The sequence below is a fragment of the Poecilia latipinna genome, unplaced genomic scaffold, assembly GCF_001443285.1.
Source record: "Poecilia latipinna isolate Pla-1442-1.1 unplaced genomic scaffold, P_latipinna-1.0 Scaffold224, whole genome shotgun sequence".
Taxonomy (NCBI): Eukaryota; Metazoa; Chordata; class Actinopteri; order Cyprinodontiformes; family Poeciliidae; genus Poecilia; species Poecilia latipinna.
The window spans coordinates 278,620-295,896 of NW_015112840.1; the positions used below are offsets into that span (position 1 = coordinate 278,620).

At 36.7% G+C, this 17,277-nt stretch overlaps 1 protein-coding gene across 1 annotated transcript; it reads right to left on the minus strand.

The window, feature by feature from the left end:
* Positions 1 to 4: 4 nt before the first annotated feature.
* aga (aspartylglucosaminidase) lies at positions 5 to 16,915 on the minus strand. Its single transcript, XM_015031949.1, has 9 exons — positions 16,619 to 16,915; positions 13,228 to 13,381; positions 12,179 to 12,291; positions 10,787 to 10,899; positions 8,511 to 8,619; positions 8,008 to 8,083; positions 6,166 to 6,273; positions 3,344 to 3,477; positions 5 to 205 (listed from the first exon to the last, which is right to left on the minus strand). Exons 1-9 carry the CDS (start codon positions 16,725 to 16,727, stop codon positions 105 to 107), a joined length of 1,017 nt encoding a protein of 338 aa, XP_014887435.1. The 5' UTR covers positions 16,728 to 16,915; the 3' UTR covers positions 5 to 104.
* Between the last annotated feature and the right edge of the window lie 362 nt (positions 16,916 to 17,277).

A 17,277-nucleotide genomic window follows, 5' to 3' on the forward strand; every position in this document is an offset into this window, starting at 1 on the left:
TTTATTTTGTCATTTTTTTATTGCTGTGTTTTTATACTTGTTTTATTAAACGAAATCCTCAGAATAAAGATTCACCTTGTAATCCAGAGATATTCAGAGTTTTTTTAAAAGCAAGGCACAGATTTTAGGACTGCTGTGTCTGACTCGGAGTCGGCCACCATGTAGTGGAACTCTGTGAGGCTGGGGACTCTATTACACGCCGCACCTGAGGAAACAGAAACACACCTGCTGTTAGACAAAAATACTAAATACTCATTATGACTCAATCTGATTTAATGATTTTTTCCTACATTCCTGTTTAATGCATGTTGAGACCTTTCTCTACCTGTGTTTCAAATACTTATTAATCCTGCAGCTTCTTTCTTGTTATTGTGTATATACTGTAAATATCAGAGAAAATGTGTTATTTGAAGCTGAACGAGGGTTAAGACCTGCATTAAAGAAGGAAAGCTAAAAGATGTTTGGGTTTCAAAGTTTGCCACCGTTGCCATGAGAACTAAATTTTGAGGGCTGGACAGATTTGGGGAGCTCTTGGAGGAACAATGGATGACAAACCTAAAAGCAGAAGATACTTTGATGTGTGTCTCGGATCCAGTAACCTTTAGAGAAAACATGAATCGATGTAACTAATGCAGGACCTCTGTTTAAAAAAAAAAGTATTTTTCTAAAACATCAAATAGAAAATTCACTCATCAGCTGTGCCATTATAATCCTAAGCACATGATGTGAACACTGCTTATAATGCAATGTTTCGCTGCTGTGTTCACATTAATGTCTCTGAAAAATATGAACTTAGATTCATGGGGGGGGATGGTTTTAAAATCTTGAGATCTGTTTAATGTTCTCATCAGAAATCAGTAATGGAAAAAATAAGTTTAGTTTTCAGAACTGAGTTGTTGAAATTTAGGTTTGGTATTCTGTTTTATTCTGTATTTTTTTTCTTCTTTGTTTAAAATAAAAACAATGACAAACAAAATCTGTAGAAAGATGAATCAGTTCTTTCAAAGGCGCCTAATTGGGAAAAGGGGTGAGTCATATGTAATTAAAATCTGATCACACTATTTTGTAGTGCTGTTGTAATAATAATTAAAAAAGTATTGATTACTTCTTTGCTTAGTTTTTTTTAGGTAACTGCAGTAATTATAACCCCACAAACAAATAGTTATCCTAAATAACACTCAGTTGAAACAGGTTTCACTAACTTTAATAATTTAATAATATTCATTAAGATTTTCATGATAAACAATGAAGAAAATGATAAAATAACAATTCAGACTGTTTTTGGAGTATTCATATTTAAAATTCTATTTAAACCTAAATTTGTAAAAAAAAAAAATTCACCATTACAATAAACACTGTGATAAATCCCACTCGTAACCAGGAGTCGCTTTTTCTCTGTCCACCACAGTGTTTAGATGAGGATTGTTAAAACATTGTTAGTTTATTTTTTGGATCTCAGTCTCAGACGTCACTGGGTGAAGTTTCCAATTTCCTCATCCACATTATGGTGCTAGAAACGGGTCGATTTAGTTGCTTTTTCTTGGTGATTTTATGTTTTCATTATTAAAAATTCTGTACATCTCATTTTTTATGGCCACAAAATAGAGAGAGCGGGTGTTTCAATTTAACAGATTAGATCTTGGATCTTCCTGTTCTTATGCTGACATTGGCACCAGATCTGCTCCAACTACACTTGGATTGTTCAATACACTCAATAAATTAAGTCCATTGTTCAATTTTAAACAAAGTCTATTGTTTCAAAGTGACCAATAGACTTTGTTCAATTTTATACTAGTTTTGAATGGTGAAAAAAGAAATAAAGAAAAGATACTTCCCATATCAAAAGCTTGTGTTTGTGTCTGCATGCAAATATGTGAGAATCCTGACAGTTGACTGGTTCATATCTCACATCAAACAGCTGTTAAAAAACTAAAGCTAAAACTTTGCTTCTTCTTTCAGATTAGGTCTCGTCTTTCTTTCTGAATCTCCACTTGATTCAGGTGGAAACATGCTTTTTACTCCGTTTTCAAAGGAGCTTTGGGATTCATCAAAAACTTTAAACCTTCACAATATCATGTTGCAGTCTAGAGTTATATATATTCTCATTTACACAGCTATTCTGGTGTTTTACCTTCATATATAACATTTTGCATCAAGCAAAACCACATAGAATTACCAATTTTGTTCACATAACCTGTTTTTATCATCTGTGCCAGGAGCTTGCACTGCAGTTGGGGAAATGTGTCAAAAACAGTAACGTAAAGTCAGAGGAGGCAAATAGAAGTGGAAAATCAGTTTGCCACTTCACTGCCCTGTAAATCAGTTTTGTGTATAATTTAAAAATTATTATGGTCAATGAAGCAGGCAGTTTATATCACTTAGCACGTTTCATTCAAAATGTACCTGAAGTTCCACAATCTGTTGAATATATTTTATAAATGTGACACTGAATCTTTCTAATCAGCCACAAATGTGCAGTGAAAATTCTTAGGGTGAGGCAGAAAGCAGCGCTGATAGGGGGCAGTGTTGAGCTCCAGAGGCAAAATGGGCAGCAATCGCTTTTCTTTTATGCATTGAAAGAACTGAGAACAATCGGAAAAATATAGAAGGAAGCAGTCATTGTTTAAAAACTGAAGGCAAGCAAGGAAGATTTTCAAACAGATGATGGAGAGGATAGACACATGGACCTTGTATACAAATAAAGATAAGATCACACATGATTTTTGATTTTATTTTATTTTTTTAAGGGGAGGTCAACCAAAATAATACGTACATTTTGAGCTTACATAGACTTTATTTTAAGCTATGATATTGGTGAACAGTATGGAATTAATGAAAGCATATTTAAATGTTTCAACTGAGGTCAAAATTGAAATATAAGCTTCAGTTTGGGGTTTTATTTAATCTGATTCCAGAGGAATCAGACGTTGCATCACAGGTCATGAACCTCACTGCATGTCAGTGGATCAAACATTCCTGTCAAACAAAGACGAATATCTGTCTGCTGTCAAGTGTTTTGTTTTTTTTTTTTGGCGGGGGGTGAATTTTCATAAATTAAACTACAGAAAAAAGATCAATGTTTGTGTCAGGCTGCTATTCCTTTAAAAATGTTCTGGCTCTGGACTAAAGATACATGGAGAAGATGTCAATATCAAAGCCTGGAAATGAACTTTTTACGCTTCATTCATGCAGGGTTGTCTTGTGAAAAAAGTTGTATATTAACATCATAGCACTATTAGGTGAAATTCAATCCATTGTATTTAGTTTTCTCCCCCCCTTCATCCCAGCGGGTATGCGTCATTAACTTTGGAAAAAGAGTCAATTTGTGAACCCGTACACTCACCATAATGGCCTGTTGTGTTAGCGCAGATTATGGCTCCAAAGAAGTCTGAGTAATGCCTCTTGATTCTGGAGATGGCCGACTTGCAGGCTGCTGAGGGATCGGCCCCGTTCCTCATCAGCTCCACAGCCAAGTAGCTGTTGGCAGCATGACATGGAGAAGACATGAGCAAAGCTAACAAGGCTGCAGAGGGTCACAGACCAGGATCATGCTAAAGATGCCTTCAGAATAATAATGTGGTCTGGAAATGAGCACAGAAAATAAGCATCAAGAAACGGTGAATCAGTGAGTTTCCTCTGCTTTTCAGTTATGTTTGCTGGACGGTTAAATACCAAATGTTGTTAACCCTGTTAGCCTGAGGTCAGAGTGATAAAACGAAGAGTTTCATTTCATTACATTAGACATTTCCAGTACTGGTGGTACACCTACAATGTCCCCTTACACATTACATTACTTCTGTTTTTGTCACTTTTAAATGTTTCAGATTAAACTGTTAGTATCAAGCAAAGATAATCCAAGTAAATATGAAACACTGTTTTTAAAAGATTATTTTATTAATCAAATACCTGGCCATCACTGAAAATGGAATTGCTCACCAGAAAATTCACATCTTAGAGGGACAGAAAAAAAGGAGGGTTTGGAAGTGGCCTAATCTAAGTCTAGGCTTAAATTCAATTGAGATGATGTGGAACAACTTTAAACAGGTCATTCATTTTAAAATTTCTCCAATGTGACTGACGTTTTCTGCAAACATTGTGGGCCAGAATTCCTCCAGAGATGTAAAAGACAGGAGAGCAATTACTTTTTCACATGCTTGGTTTGGACAGTTTTCTTCTTTTTCATGAAATAATGTTAAAAATAATTTGATTTTGGTCCAGTTATTTTTGTTTTTGTATTAAAAAACAAGGTTTTCTCAAAATACTATTTATAAATCCTGTTCCCTTGTGGATCCTTCTGAACTTACATCAAGATGTCCTTTGTTTCATGTTGGATACCAGAAAATCAGGCTTTTCTTCTTTTAAAGCAGTGCATTATGTCATTCAAGTCTAAAACTAGAGGCCGTTTCTCCTCAGTATACACATCAGGGATGGTTATAAAAATATGGATAATGGTTAGCAGGTTGGCCTCCAATCACACCATTAGGAGGAGAAATGTGGGCTTACATAAACACATCTCAGTCTGTTAATAAGCAGCTATTCCAGAAGGTAGATGGAAAAAAACAACAATCATTTAAACAGACAGCCCTCAGATGTGTTCACCAAACTGGGCTGACATAAATAAAAGCTATAGCATAAAGAAATAAAAAAAGGTAAAATCCCACTTCTGTTCAGAAATGTGCCGATGACAGTTTTGGGGCAACGTAGCCAAGCCTCTTTTTTTCTTCTCATACTATTTATGTGTCTGGTGTTCGAGGGGTGACAGTAGCAGCTGAGTGTTTAAAACCAACACATCACTAATGTTGATATTCTTTGAGCATCTTTTGCTGCTGAGGTGAAGCAAACAGAAAACTACATTACAGTTGTGTTTTTAACGGTTGAAGAATAAAAATCAAATTTCAGAACCATGAGATGGATCCAGCCATCATGATGAAGACAGATCAGCTGTGTGTAAATTTAAATAGCTGGAAACCATCTGAATACACAGCAGACAGACTATTTTAGACGTTACACTAAAGATGTATCCCTTCTTCCCTACATTAAGACTTTGGACTTTCAAGTCAACTATTAGATACATTGGTATGACTGGTAGAGGTATTCATACCCCCTTTTTTATCTTATTTTATGTGATACACCAACACACAGTAGTGCTCGATTTTGAAGTGGACATTTTGCTAATAAAAAACTGAAAAGTGTGGCTTGAATTTGTATTCAATGTTCTTTGATCTAATACCTCTAAAATAAAATGTGGAAGAAAATTAACAATAACATCTTCAATTCATAAAATACTTTTCTTATCCCAAGGGAAAATTAAATGTTAAGTATCTTCAAAGACTCGTTGGGATGGTGATGCTGTGGGCTGGATTGATCCTCTGTAGCAGTCAGTCTTGCAACTAATCTGAAGGGCCTCTGACTGAAGACCGTCTCTGAAATGTTGACATAACAGCTCAACATGCAGCAGAGACGATATTCCACAGTAACATAACGCAATCAGTAGTAGGCAAGCTCTGATAATCCGCCACATTTGCTTTTGTTGCTCCTCTTTAAATTTCTGTCTGGCTCTACTGTTAGAACGCTGGGCAGAAAGACGAAGTCAGGGTTATGATGTTTATCCATTAAGATTGATGGAAGAGATGGTTTGATCTTTGATAAGTTTAATAGCTGCACACTATCCTAAACCAGAGGGAATCATTTTCTAAATATTGCAAAGCCTCAACCAAATAAATAATGCAAATAAATTTAGAAAAAGAACAAAGCAGAGTTAACATTGCAGAGCTACTCCAACATACTGCCACCATGAGCGACGCAGTTCTAGAATCTAGATCACACCGTCCTCATAAGTCAACAAAGTGGTGGCAGCATCTTGCTGTGGTGATTCTTTTATCCAAAAAAAAAGTGTTTAGATGCTAAAAGGATTTGAAACTGCGATAGATATTCACGGTTTAACAAGAACTGAGAGGTTCAGATCGAGGTATGCTTTTATGTTAGAATGGCCTAGTCAAAGTCCATAAAAGAAACCAACTGGGAACATGTGCAAAGCTGACAGACATACCCCATAAGGGTATGAACTGGACTGAATTCACAGGTGGAAAACATGAAGGATATGATCATGAAAGTGTCTGTGATGCTGTTTTCACGTTTTATCACTGGGAAACAGAAAAAAATCACCTGGGCAGGAAACGCATCATGATGTCTCCGTCTCCAGTGGCGGCGGCAGCACCAGCTGAGCTGTCTGCGTAGGCTCCTGCTCCGATGATGGGGGAGTCCCCAACGCGGCTGCAGCACAACAGACAGTAACAACATCTAAACATTAACAAGTCCTACACAACAAAATACACAGAAGTGGATGTTTATTTCTCACTTGTTAGAACCCAACATTTGTTTGTTTCCAGAACTTAACATTTTCGGAATTAAACACTTGACCTTATTAATTAGTTAAAGTATTTCTCAGTTAGTGCAATCAGCTTTTAAGTAGATATTATCCTGTGTCCTTCAGCTAAGTATTTATGCCACAATAGTGAGAAACTACACCATCCTAAAAATTTATACCTGATGCAAACATTTGTTCATTTCATACTGAGAAGCAGCTTGTTTCTATTGATTTTGTCACATTATAAAAGACTCATCTACCAATGTGAAAACTCAAGTTCTAAGTAAATATTTCATGCTTGATTTAAGGCAGTCCACTACGAAGATAAAATATAATGTTAACTATATTTTTATTAGTTTGCAATTGAAGAGAAAATGCCTTTGAAGGAGGATTTTACATTCAAAAATACAGCCTGTTAGCAGTCCTCCAAAGCAGTGTTCCAGCAGCATGTTTTCACAGCAGATCAGAGAAACGAACCAAACGTGGCTTTAAAAGAACAACTTCACTCGTTTCCAGAAGGTTGCCAGATACTTGAAGTTTATGCAGAATCCTTCAAACTAATTTTTTTAGCTTCAATGGACATAAAAGGGAAGATATTGACATAAGTTGCACGAATGGTAAACGTAAACATGGGCTTTGAAGGGTTTGAGAAACATTCAGAATGAAGTAATTATGTGAAGTGTTTGCATCTGAAGTTCAGCAACTGAAATATCCAAAATGGGACTGATTTTAGATACAGTTACCTAAAAAAATTCAAATGAATAAACTGCTTTTTATCATCACTTCTATTGCCATCACAGCCATACAGAGCAGGATTAAGTCAAATGATTTGAGATTTCCATTCTACATCATAGAAATCTGAGAACAAAAGTCAAAATATTGTCATAAAATTATCAGTCCATATCGCCCACCTCTACATTACTCTAAGAACATCCATTGTACTTATTGAAGCTCTTTGGAACAAAATCCATCTCTAATATTTTTCTCTTGCTCTTTACTTCATAAAATCAAATTTTGTGACTTATTAAAATTTCAGCACCTCTTGACAATGTAAACAGAGCTGATTGTGTTTATTGCCAAGCTCTGAGTGATGACTTGCTGTTATTTGTTCATAATGTCTTCGAGCTCAAAATTCAAACTTGCTCCATTTTTCCTGTTCAAAAACTGAGCAGTAATCAGACAGTAAAAGTCTGCAGGCATGATTTTAAAATTCTCACAGCGGCTCCCTGCAAATAAATACAGAGCTGGGCAAACACACAACTCTCAGTATTTAGCATGAGAGGAGCCAGACTCTCTTTGACAGGCAGGATAGTATTTTCTTCACCAACATGGTCATCTCCAAAGAGCTATTAGGCAAAAACTCGGAATCCAATTCATAAACATTCCTGAGACAAGATCAATTGCTAAAAAAACACTCTGTCACCCCGAGAAGCATTATCCATTTCAGATCAATGTTGTAAGAAACTTTATAATGATTCTACAGGAAGGCCAAGAGAGGTTTAAAGATCGGTAGTCTCCATTAGGTGAAGTGTGAGTCTGTGTCTATTAAAGAGATTAAAGAGGAAAAATCAGCCCATATGGAAGAAAATATACTCAGAACATTGAAATTTTAGAACATCAGTGAAAAGAAATCTACACACCCTGGAACCTTGTGCGACAGTCCATTAGTCGATGTTCCAGCAGCCATGTGGCCGTCTTTATCCACGGCAATCATCCCTGGTGCAAAGAAAAAAACAAAACAAATGCAAGCTAAGTCAATTCAGTTTATTTGTAAAGAACCAATTCACAGCATAAAGTTGTTTCAATCCAATCAAACATACGTTCCAACTGATAATCAAACAGTGCATTAAGCTCAGCTTATTATTCAAATTAGTTATTATTCAAAAGTTTACATCTAAAGAAACCCAGCAGATTGCATCAAGTCATAGACTTGTAGCATATAATAAACTTATAGTTAAATTAATATAAAGTTTTATTATGAAATGGTACTGAAACAGATTCTGTTTGCTGAGTAGTGGTTCCCTGAATACACACTTAGAGGAAAAAAAGATAATGAGCATTCCTTCATGTCTGAACCGATACAGAACACAAGTATTGAACCATAGAAAGTAGAAAGCTGAGTCTGGGGCTCAGCAACACCTACCTATGGTGTCATGGGAGTGTATATTAACCTGCCGCTCTCCATTACACTGTGTTTGCGCTGCCTTTGGTCCGTAGGGTCCACACGACGTTGACGGATCTGGACTGACGTTCTGTTGACAGATGATGAACAGAGATCATTTCTTCCATCATGTCTTTCGTCCTGGGACAGATTCACCGCAGCAAAACACGACCCAACTACCCCAAATTTTAAGCAGTTAAAAAATATATATATCAGCAGATTTTCAGTGGAAATGGTTTCAGAGCTAAAATGTAATTAGCAGATTTTCAGTGGAGATGGTTTTGCAGGTATAAAATCTGACAACTAACAAAGAAAAAAGTCATAAGTGAAGCATCTCCATGTTCATTAAGAGTGACTTTAGGTATCATTTCAGGTGTGATTACCTGAGAGCTTGGAGTGGTTTGAGCATCTCAGTTTAAGATGCAGAGTAGTGTGATCAGTTTTTCTACCCAGTTAAAGTAGAAGTTTTATTCTGATAAAAAGTAAAAACATCCACTTTTAATATCAGTGAAAATCAAGGACAACTTTTGCATCATTCTTTTGAGATTCAAGTGGCTCCTTTATTGATATAATAAGAATTATTATGTTATACTGCAATATAATATTAGTATTCTAGTATCTCTGTTGTACAATATCTACCACCCTGTGTGTGAAGTTGTAGCAGTTGAATCCTCCTTCAGTGAATCCTATCTGCACAAAAGAGTGTTTTCACAGATCCTTCATTCCAGCTGTTAGACTTTATATCCATCACTGATCCCAACAAACCCAAACATCCCTGTGGATATTTGCAGTTTTTCCCCTTCTTGCAATAGTCTGTTGTTTTTCTATGCACAAATATACATGCACATCTTGTCATTTTTTTATCATCATTTTCTATTGTATTCTAGTACTTAAAATCGATTTTGACTTACATTTACCACCAAAACTGTTTTAAGATGGTTTGCTTCTCTATTCAACCACATTTGGCTGCTATTCCAGCTGCAGTCTTTAAGGTGCTGCTGTATAGACGTCTTCTTTTTCCAAATAACGTCAGTTCAGTCAGACTGGAAGGAGATAATCTGAACCCAATCTGTAATCTGTACTTAATTGGTTAATTGTTACTCAGAATGTGGTTTAGGAATGTCAGAAGAGTGAAGGTGACGTTTCCACCTGAAAATCAAACTGACAAGCAGAGTTGTGATGAACTCGGAACATACTGCCCATCTTAGCTGAGTCGCAAAACAAAGCAAGAAAACAAACTAAACATTTATAAATCTGATATTCTCAACAGCTGTACAAATAATTGATCAGAAGCATAAATCAGCCGACAGCAGAAGTTTTTAAAAAGAATCAAAAGCTTTGAGTCCATTTTCAGAAAAGCTGTTTTCAGTTGCATTAAAGAACCAAATGTAACAAATGAAGACTTTAAACCCAACAGGTAATCTTTTCCTATTCCACAACCTTAACTGCTCCTCTTCTTTAGGATGTATTCCCTGTTTGGATTTGCCATATTGATCCATATTTTTTTCAAAAACACCATCCTCCTGTAATTTTATACTGAAGATTCCTGACATAAAGCATTCGGTTCGCCTCAGAAGGCATCAGATATTGGTACGGTTTAAGTTGAGTAAATCAGAGACTGAGGTTTTTGCTCTGTCTTCTTTTCCATAGATTTTCAGATTGCTTTAGATCAGGACTTTGACTAGGCCATTCTAACATATGAAAGTGCTTTCAACTAAACCTCCCTATTGCATCTTTGGCTGTATGTTTAGGGTGGTTGGTCTGCTGGAAGGCTTTCTTTTGTATTCAAGTCTTCTAATTAATTATATATATAAAGATGCATCATTTTAGAGTAATTGATTTATTAGTTACATTTTTAACCCAACTTCCAACATTCCTATCCACTCAGTCTGAGTTTTTCTGCACTGCAGATATTTTCAATAATAGCTCCAGGAACTTCAGAGCCATAAGTTCTGCTCCTAAAAGTATGAATAGAGAGAATTTGATCAATGGATCAGTGGATGATCTCTGGATACATAACGCCTCCCTGATTCTATAGATGTTATGACATTGTTGTGGAAATGAAGAGGAGCCTTTTGAAGAGAAGCAACAGCTCGTTGCTGTAGGGCATCACCTTTACCACAAAAGCTGACTTTTTTTTTTTCTGAGCTACTTTAGTATGCCTGTCAATTTTCCCTTTTGAAATCAATCTTTTGGAAGCAGTGCGCCCGTGGCAGACACAAGCGAGGAAAGAAACAGCCTCACACACATGCACTTACCTTTCGATAATTAGGTTGGCAGTTGCCCTTCAGCCACTGTGAGAAAACATTCAAAGATTCGTTGGTAGTCAGGTCTTCTGCAACAAAGCCCATGTTTTCAGCAAACACAGAGGCTACGAAGAGAGAGGAAACACTTGGGTCAAGTTGCACATAGGAGACCACGTTGACCTCAGGTTAGGACTTAGAAAAGGTTCACAGACAAAGAAGGGACTGCAACCAATTTTAGTTCATTTCAGCATCGGTTTATCTGGTTTTAAAGAGCTGCTGCGTTGAAAGATTTTCATCATTTAACTTTGGGAGGAATTGCGTAGCAAATATGATGAATTGGTCATCAGAAGGATATCATGACATACAACAGAAATTATTAAATCTCCTAGATTTAATCATGTTCATAATAGTAGTGAGTAAAGCTCCATATGAAGATGTGCAGATGTTGAGAACAAAGTTTGTTCTGTTACAAAAAAAACAAAGAAAAATGTTCTAAAGGAAAAAGGAATTATAGATTGTTTAAAAAATTGCATCTGCAATTTTCTTTACAAACTCAAACACTTCCTGTATAAACTGAAAAGTGTTTGAGATTGAGTTTTCCTGTGAATCCCTGAACTAACATTTAGTTACATAAGCACTGCTTTTGACAGCTGCTTCATGTCTGGACTGCATGGAGTCAAACATCTTCTACATCTATGAACAGGTGAACAGCCCATAATGACTGGACTACATTCTACAGGTTCTTAAGATCTCCTGGTTTTACCTCAAACTGAATGTTTAGTGTCTCCACAGAGTCATTCGGTCAACAACGGGATTTTACAGGGAGTTTTCCTGATTGTCTTGGGTTTTTAAAAACATCTGGAATTTCATCTAAATTTGAATATTAGAAACATATTTCCAGTTAAAAACATTGAGATGTCTGGCACTTATTTCTCCTGCTGCTAGTAAGCTGATTTGTGATGTTTGACTGCTAACATTTTGAACAGAACGGTACATCATGCTGGGATTAAAAGCTTCAGTTTCTGTTCATCCCTCTCTCCTCGTCCACAGCATAAAGGGAGCTCTTGAACAGGTTTTTTTTTTTTTTTTACAACTAGTGCGCAATTATGCTCTTCAGGCTCAGGGGACTATATGACCCATGTGTTTTTCACTTACTCCTAATGATTGTCATTTCATTTAAAAGCCTATGCTGTGTCTAAAAGGTTTGGGTTCTAATTGAGATCATTAATGCAGATTCGAGCATCCACAGATGCTGAAAGCGGTTCCTTTTAGACTCTATAGAATTATACTGAAACAGGCCGTTATGTTAGAAATGCAATTTACATTCTGTGTGTTGTTCAAATAAATGAGTCCATTATTCCTTGCTGTATCACCCAGGGTGTATGAACAGCAATCCCCACATACCTGACTCTCCCACTAGCATCGTATGTTCAGTGCGCTCCATCACGGCTCTGGCGACTCCAATAGCATTTTTGATTCTCCTCAGGTCTGCCACTGCTCCCACCTCCATCGAGTTACTACTCAGAAAGCACACACAAACAGGAGTTGGTTGACTGCAGCCAAATACCATCTGTGAGCAATATATCTCCATTATAAATCAGTGTTGGGGAAGATTACAAAGATCGTATTTAACATTAAAAAAACAGTTTGAATCTCAAGAGTGCGCACAGTTTTTTTCTTACAGATATAGTATTTATCTGTTGACTGCTCTACTGGATCATCAGGCAGGTGTTTGTCTAGATTCCTGCTCTTATGAATGCACAATGTGTCTCCTGGTGTTTATTAAATTTCTTCTCCATGTATATTGAATCGTGTAAAGGAAAATATCCCCGCACAACATAGTCATAACTGAGAAACAAAAAAGGGTAAAATTTCAGGGGGCATTCACTACAGAAAGAGTAAACAGCTTGCTACTCGTCCTTTGTTGTAAGCTGACATTTACTTCTCATTATAACTTCTGAGACTGTAAATGTTAGTATTTAAGGACCTAATAACTGGAACGCTTTCAGATCATAATGAGACTCTTAATTAGTACTTCCCTGCAGAAGGCTTGAAGGAAAGGTCAGCCAGTTAAGTGTGGAAATGTTAAAGATACATGGAAATAAGCAGCACAAATTGTAAAATAAGTAAATAAATGAAAAGAAATATGTTGATAGCCACATGTGACTGATTAGCACTTTTAAGATGTGAATCATGTAAACATACGTTCTAATTTTAAAACTCTTCACATCATTTTTTTCTGTCAATTTAAATATATATGACTTAAAACAAAGCTACTTTCACTTGGTTCTGTTTCCAGTAAAAATGGTAGATAGTTATAAATAATAACCATATAAGAAAAACATTTCCTGGTTATAATGCCGACTTCACTTGTAAATGTATCTGTTGTAAATGATTTTACTGTATAAATTCTAATTTTTTCTTTGTGTAAAAGCACGGTGTCCACCCATTACCCGTTCATGATCATGGCATCCAGTGTGGTTTCTCCAGTCTCATCAGGGCTGCCACCAAAGCCCACAGTGCCGTCACATTGGTCCACTTCACAGCGGGCGCAGCCCTCCTCCACGGCGTCCAACACGGAGCCGCCGGACTGCAGGGCATGCCACGCTACACAGAAAGACAACCAATCAGGATGCAGGGTCAGAAATATGTTTCAGATGCCACAAATGGCATGAGAATAACACTCTGCAGGTCAGTGAGATAAAACTTACCCAACCAGCATTAAAATTAAATATTATAAACCAATGGAAAGTAGCAGATTGTAGGTCAATAATAGAAAATATTTGCTGTTTTAGGAATCTAGAATAATTTTATAACCACAGACTCTGGTGTATTTCACACCAAGTTGAAAATAATAATAAGAAAAAACTTCAACTTCCCATGCTTGTTCAGCTTCCCTGTACCTGCTAATGAAAAGTGACCCCACAGAATGCTGCTGCCACCTCCTTGTCTGGTGGTGGGGATGGTGTATTTTGGGTAATGTGCAGGCACAAGGTTTCTTTTTTCTGCCTCTCAGGTCCTCTGAGCAGAACATCTTCTGGCCTCTTTGCAACTGATTCTTGTCACTAGATTTGCTCACCTGAGGTGGCAGATCTCTGCAGCTCCTCCAGAACCATCATGGACCTTTTGCTTTATTCTGTGATTATTGCCCTTCTTGTCTTGGCAAGACTGCATTTGGTAATTCTTCTGTTTTTTGTCTGCAGACTGCACAGTTCTTCATGAAAAGCTCAAAATAGGAAATATTGTTTTATAACCTTACAAAATGGATCCATGAATTGGTTGCACAGGCATTTATTTATGGGTTTCAGAGCAAAGGGGGGCTGAATAGAGATGAACTCCAGACTTTAGACTATTATTTGTAAAAACAAAAGAAGATTATTTATAATTTTCTTCCATTTTACATTTCTGCACAGCCTTGTGTTGGTCTGTCACATGAAATCCCTCCAAAGCACAGCAAACTTTGTTTTTGTAACAAGACTAAATGTGGAAAAGTTGGTGAAAAAGAAGCCGCATTTGGCAAAAACACAAATCTGTGCTGAGCCAAAACAAGTCAGTTTTGCATGATCTCCGAGATGACCAATGCGACGGCTTCCTGCTAAACAGGGGGGCTCACAAGCATTTGGTCACTGATCCCCTAAGAGCCCCTGAGGGATCAACACACCAACTGATGCTACAGCCATCATCTTCCCATTAAATGCTCTGGTTAGTTCGGCTTTATTTTCTTTTCAGTCCAAACCTAAATTATGTTTTTTTCCTCTCTTTTACAAAAACAAGCAGAATAGAAGTGGAGATGATCCCACTGATGCCCGTTACTGTAATCCCCCAATGGAAAACAGTTGCTGGGGTAAATTAATGGTTGCGGCTTGCATTGTTAAATATTTCCCACAAAATATTCCCGGGTGTATTTTTCAATTTCATTTCCTCTGCATAAAAAAAAAGAAAGAGCTGACAGACACCTGATGTATTAACGGGCATCCGTCTATCCAAGAGCGAGACTCTCAGCTGAACTTAAATCATTGACGGCCCTGAGCTGATGCTTAAGATGTTTTGAATACCGTTTCTATCATTTTTGGCGCTGAGCTGTGCACCCACCGGAAATCGACTTGATGGATAAGTCACAAGCGACGGCGAAATATTTTCAGTTTCAATTTGAACATGTCCAATGTATCACCCTGAAGGAAATCAAACAGAGTGAGGGCAGGCCTGCTGGCGGCAGCTAAGAAGCCTTGTGGGTTCAGCCTATTTCATACCCTCATCTAAGACTCGGCTGGTCTTTCATACGGATAACCTCTAGCTGAGTCATAAGTATACAAGAAAAAAATAATTAATGTTGTGAGTAGAGAAACGTGAAAGTAGCGGTTATGAATCGGCCAGGGCCCGAACTTAACCACACATACACTCTGCAGGGACACACACACACACACTCGTTTTTCTGCTTTCATGGTTGAAAATTAGTCCAAGGGATTCATTTCTCAGGTATTAATAAGTTTGCAGCTAAGATGTGACAACACAAATATTTTCAGAGCTGCAACATTTGCATTTTTCATTATACCTCCTAGTTTTTTAATCATTTAGTCCGCAAGAGGCAAGTTCAAAACATATTACTTTTGCTAATGAATAGTAAGGGATTTTGAATATTCACAGAAATGTCCCTGTTCATAATTTCTCACAGGAAAAGGTGAAATTTTAACCTATTATAATTAACAGAGATGAATCTAATATAATCACTCAGTCTGCTAATCAGATATCACAATGGTTGAAGATTATATCTGTAAGGCAACAAAAGTCTATATTAATTTTCATATTAACCTTCTTAATATGAAAATTAAGAAGGTTGTTTGAAATTTAAACAATATATAAATGTAATTATTCAATATTTTACAACAGCAGTACAATCTGGTTGTTTAGATCAGTTACAAGCTGATCTAAACATCCAACTGCTGAGCAAACTGGATTTTTAAGACTAAAGGAGAATCAAACCAAACAAGGTAAAAAAAAAATGCAGCATTTTCTACTCAAACACATAAAGAATATTTTTGTCAAAAGAATTCAAAAACATTTCTACATTTATAAAATGTCCTGGATTGACGTATTGTCACATGAGTGAGCACAAACTAAAAGAATGGGTGTGCTTCTTTTCCAGCAGCCGTCAGCAGGGCTAATTACAAGCTGTGAAGGAGGAGTATATCTCACGTGAACGCAAAAGAAAATGTATGCAGTTCAAATAAAACAGATTAATAAAAACAAATAATAATTACTGTGTCATATATTGAGTTATTTGCAGCATGATTCAGCAGATTGAGTGATTTTACTCATTCCATAAGGACTTTTTGTCCAACGAGGCAGAAGTGTTAATAGATTGTTACCAAGAATATTTCTTTTAAATACTATTATTAAATAATATTGTTGCAGAAAATTCAATTATAACTATAACTTCAATTAATCAGGGAGGGTAAATCCGTGTTTCATTGTTTAATCTTATTTTAAACAAATAATTTTTTATCTCAATCGCCATTTTTAAAACTAAAATTAATATTGTTGGGTATAAAACAAATTTGTTTTACATAAGCATTTGTGTTTCTTTTATTGGGAAATCTCAGTTAGAAAATATAATCCGACTAAGTTTTCAAAGTAAATTTGCTACTCATAATTAGGTGGATGCACCGACGTATCGTTTCGAAACCAATGAGGACCATATTCTTATGTAAAGGGATTTGAGTTTAAACTCCACCCACGTCACTTGCCGCGGCGCTACATGCAGCGGCATAGAAATGGTGCGGACCCCACCTTTTCAAATCTGTTTAGTGAACATGTAAACACACACGAGAGGGGATAGTGACCTACCTGCAGCCGTTGCACTCTTAAATGGCCACGTGTTGATGACAAGCGGTAACGAGGTATGTCCAAGCCGAAAATACAGCATTAAAAATAAAAAATGGAGTGATAAAAGCATTTTTGCTCTGTTCTGTTCACTTATAGACACTAAAACATGAAGCTGTCAGGTGTCAAGATGTCACCTGACAGCAAACTAAAAAAAAGAGGAGATTTCAAAGAGAAGTCGCTTCAAAGACAACTACTTCTCTTGTAGTTGTCAGGATATTGCATTTAGACTTCCTTGTTGTGTCACATGCTGAGTGGGCGGGGTCGGCATTAAAGGGACATTACATCTTTCTTCAACACGCGTTTAGTAGACTTACAAAATTAGATAGAAGACGGCCTGGGTTAAAAAATGTAAGGGGAACATTTTCGCATTGTTGCACAGTTATAAAAACAGACTGTATCCTGCATTTCCTGAATTTCCCCACAGCGGTACATTAAAAAGGAAAATGATATTTCTATCCCATGGACAGTCCTTCAAGAAGCTGATCCTACACCAGTTCCAAATGAATACATAAACATACCTGACTTAATATGCCAATATCTGCAGAAGTTACCATTATATTATTATTGGAATGCTGTTAAGGAAGATCAAAGCTGTAAAAATATTCTGCATCCAATTGCCA

Coding starts and splice junctions, on each gene's coding strand:
- aga (XM_015031949.1), bottom strand. CDS start 16,727: ATGCTTTTATCACTCCATTTTTTATTTTTAATGCTGTATTTTCGGCTT. Junction 12,292..13,227: donor GATGCCATGATCATGAACGG/GTAATGGGTGGA, acceptor CTTTCTGAGTAG/TAACTCGATGGAGGTGGGAG. Junction 3,478..6,165: donor ATGATGCGTTTCCTGCCCAG/GTGATTTTTTTC, acceptor TGCTGCCAACAG/CTACTTGGCTGTGGAGCTGA.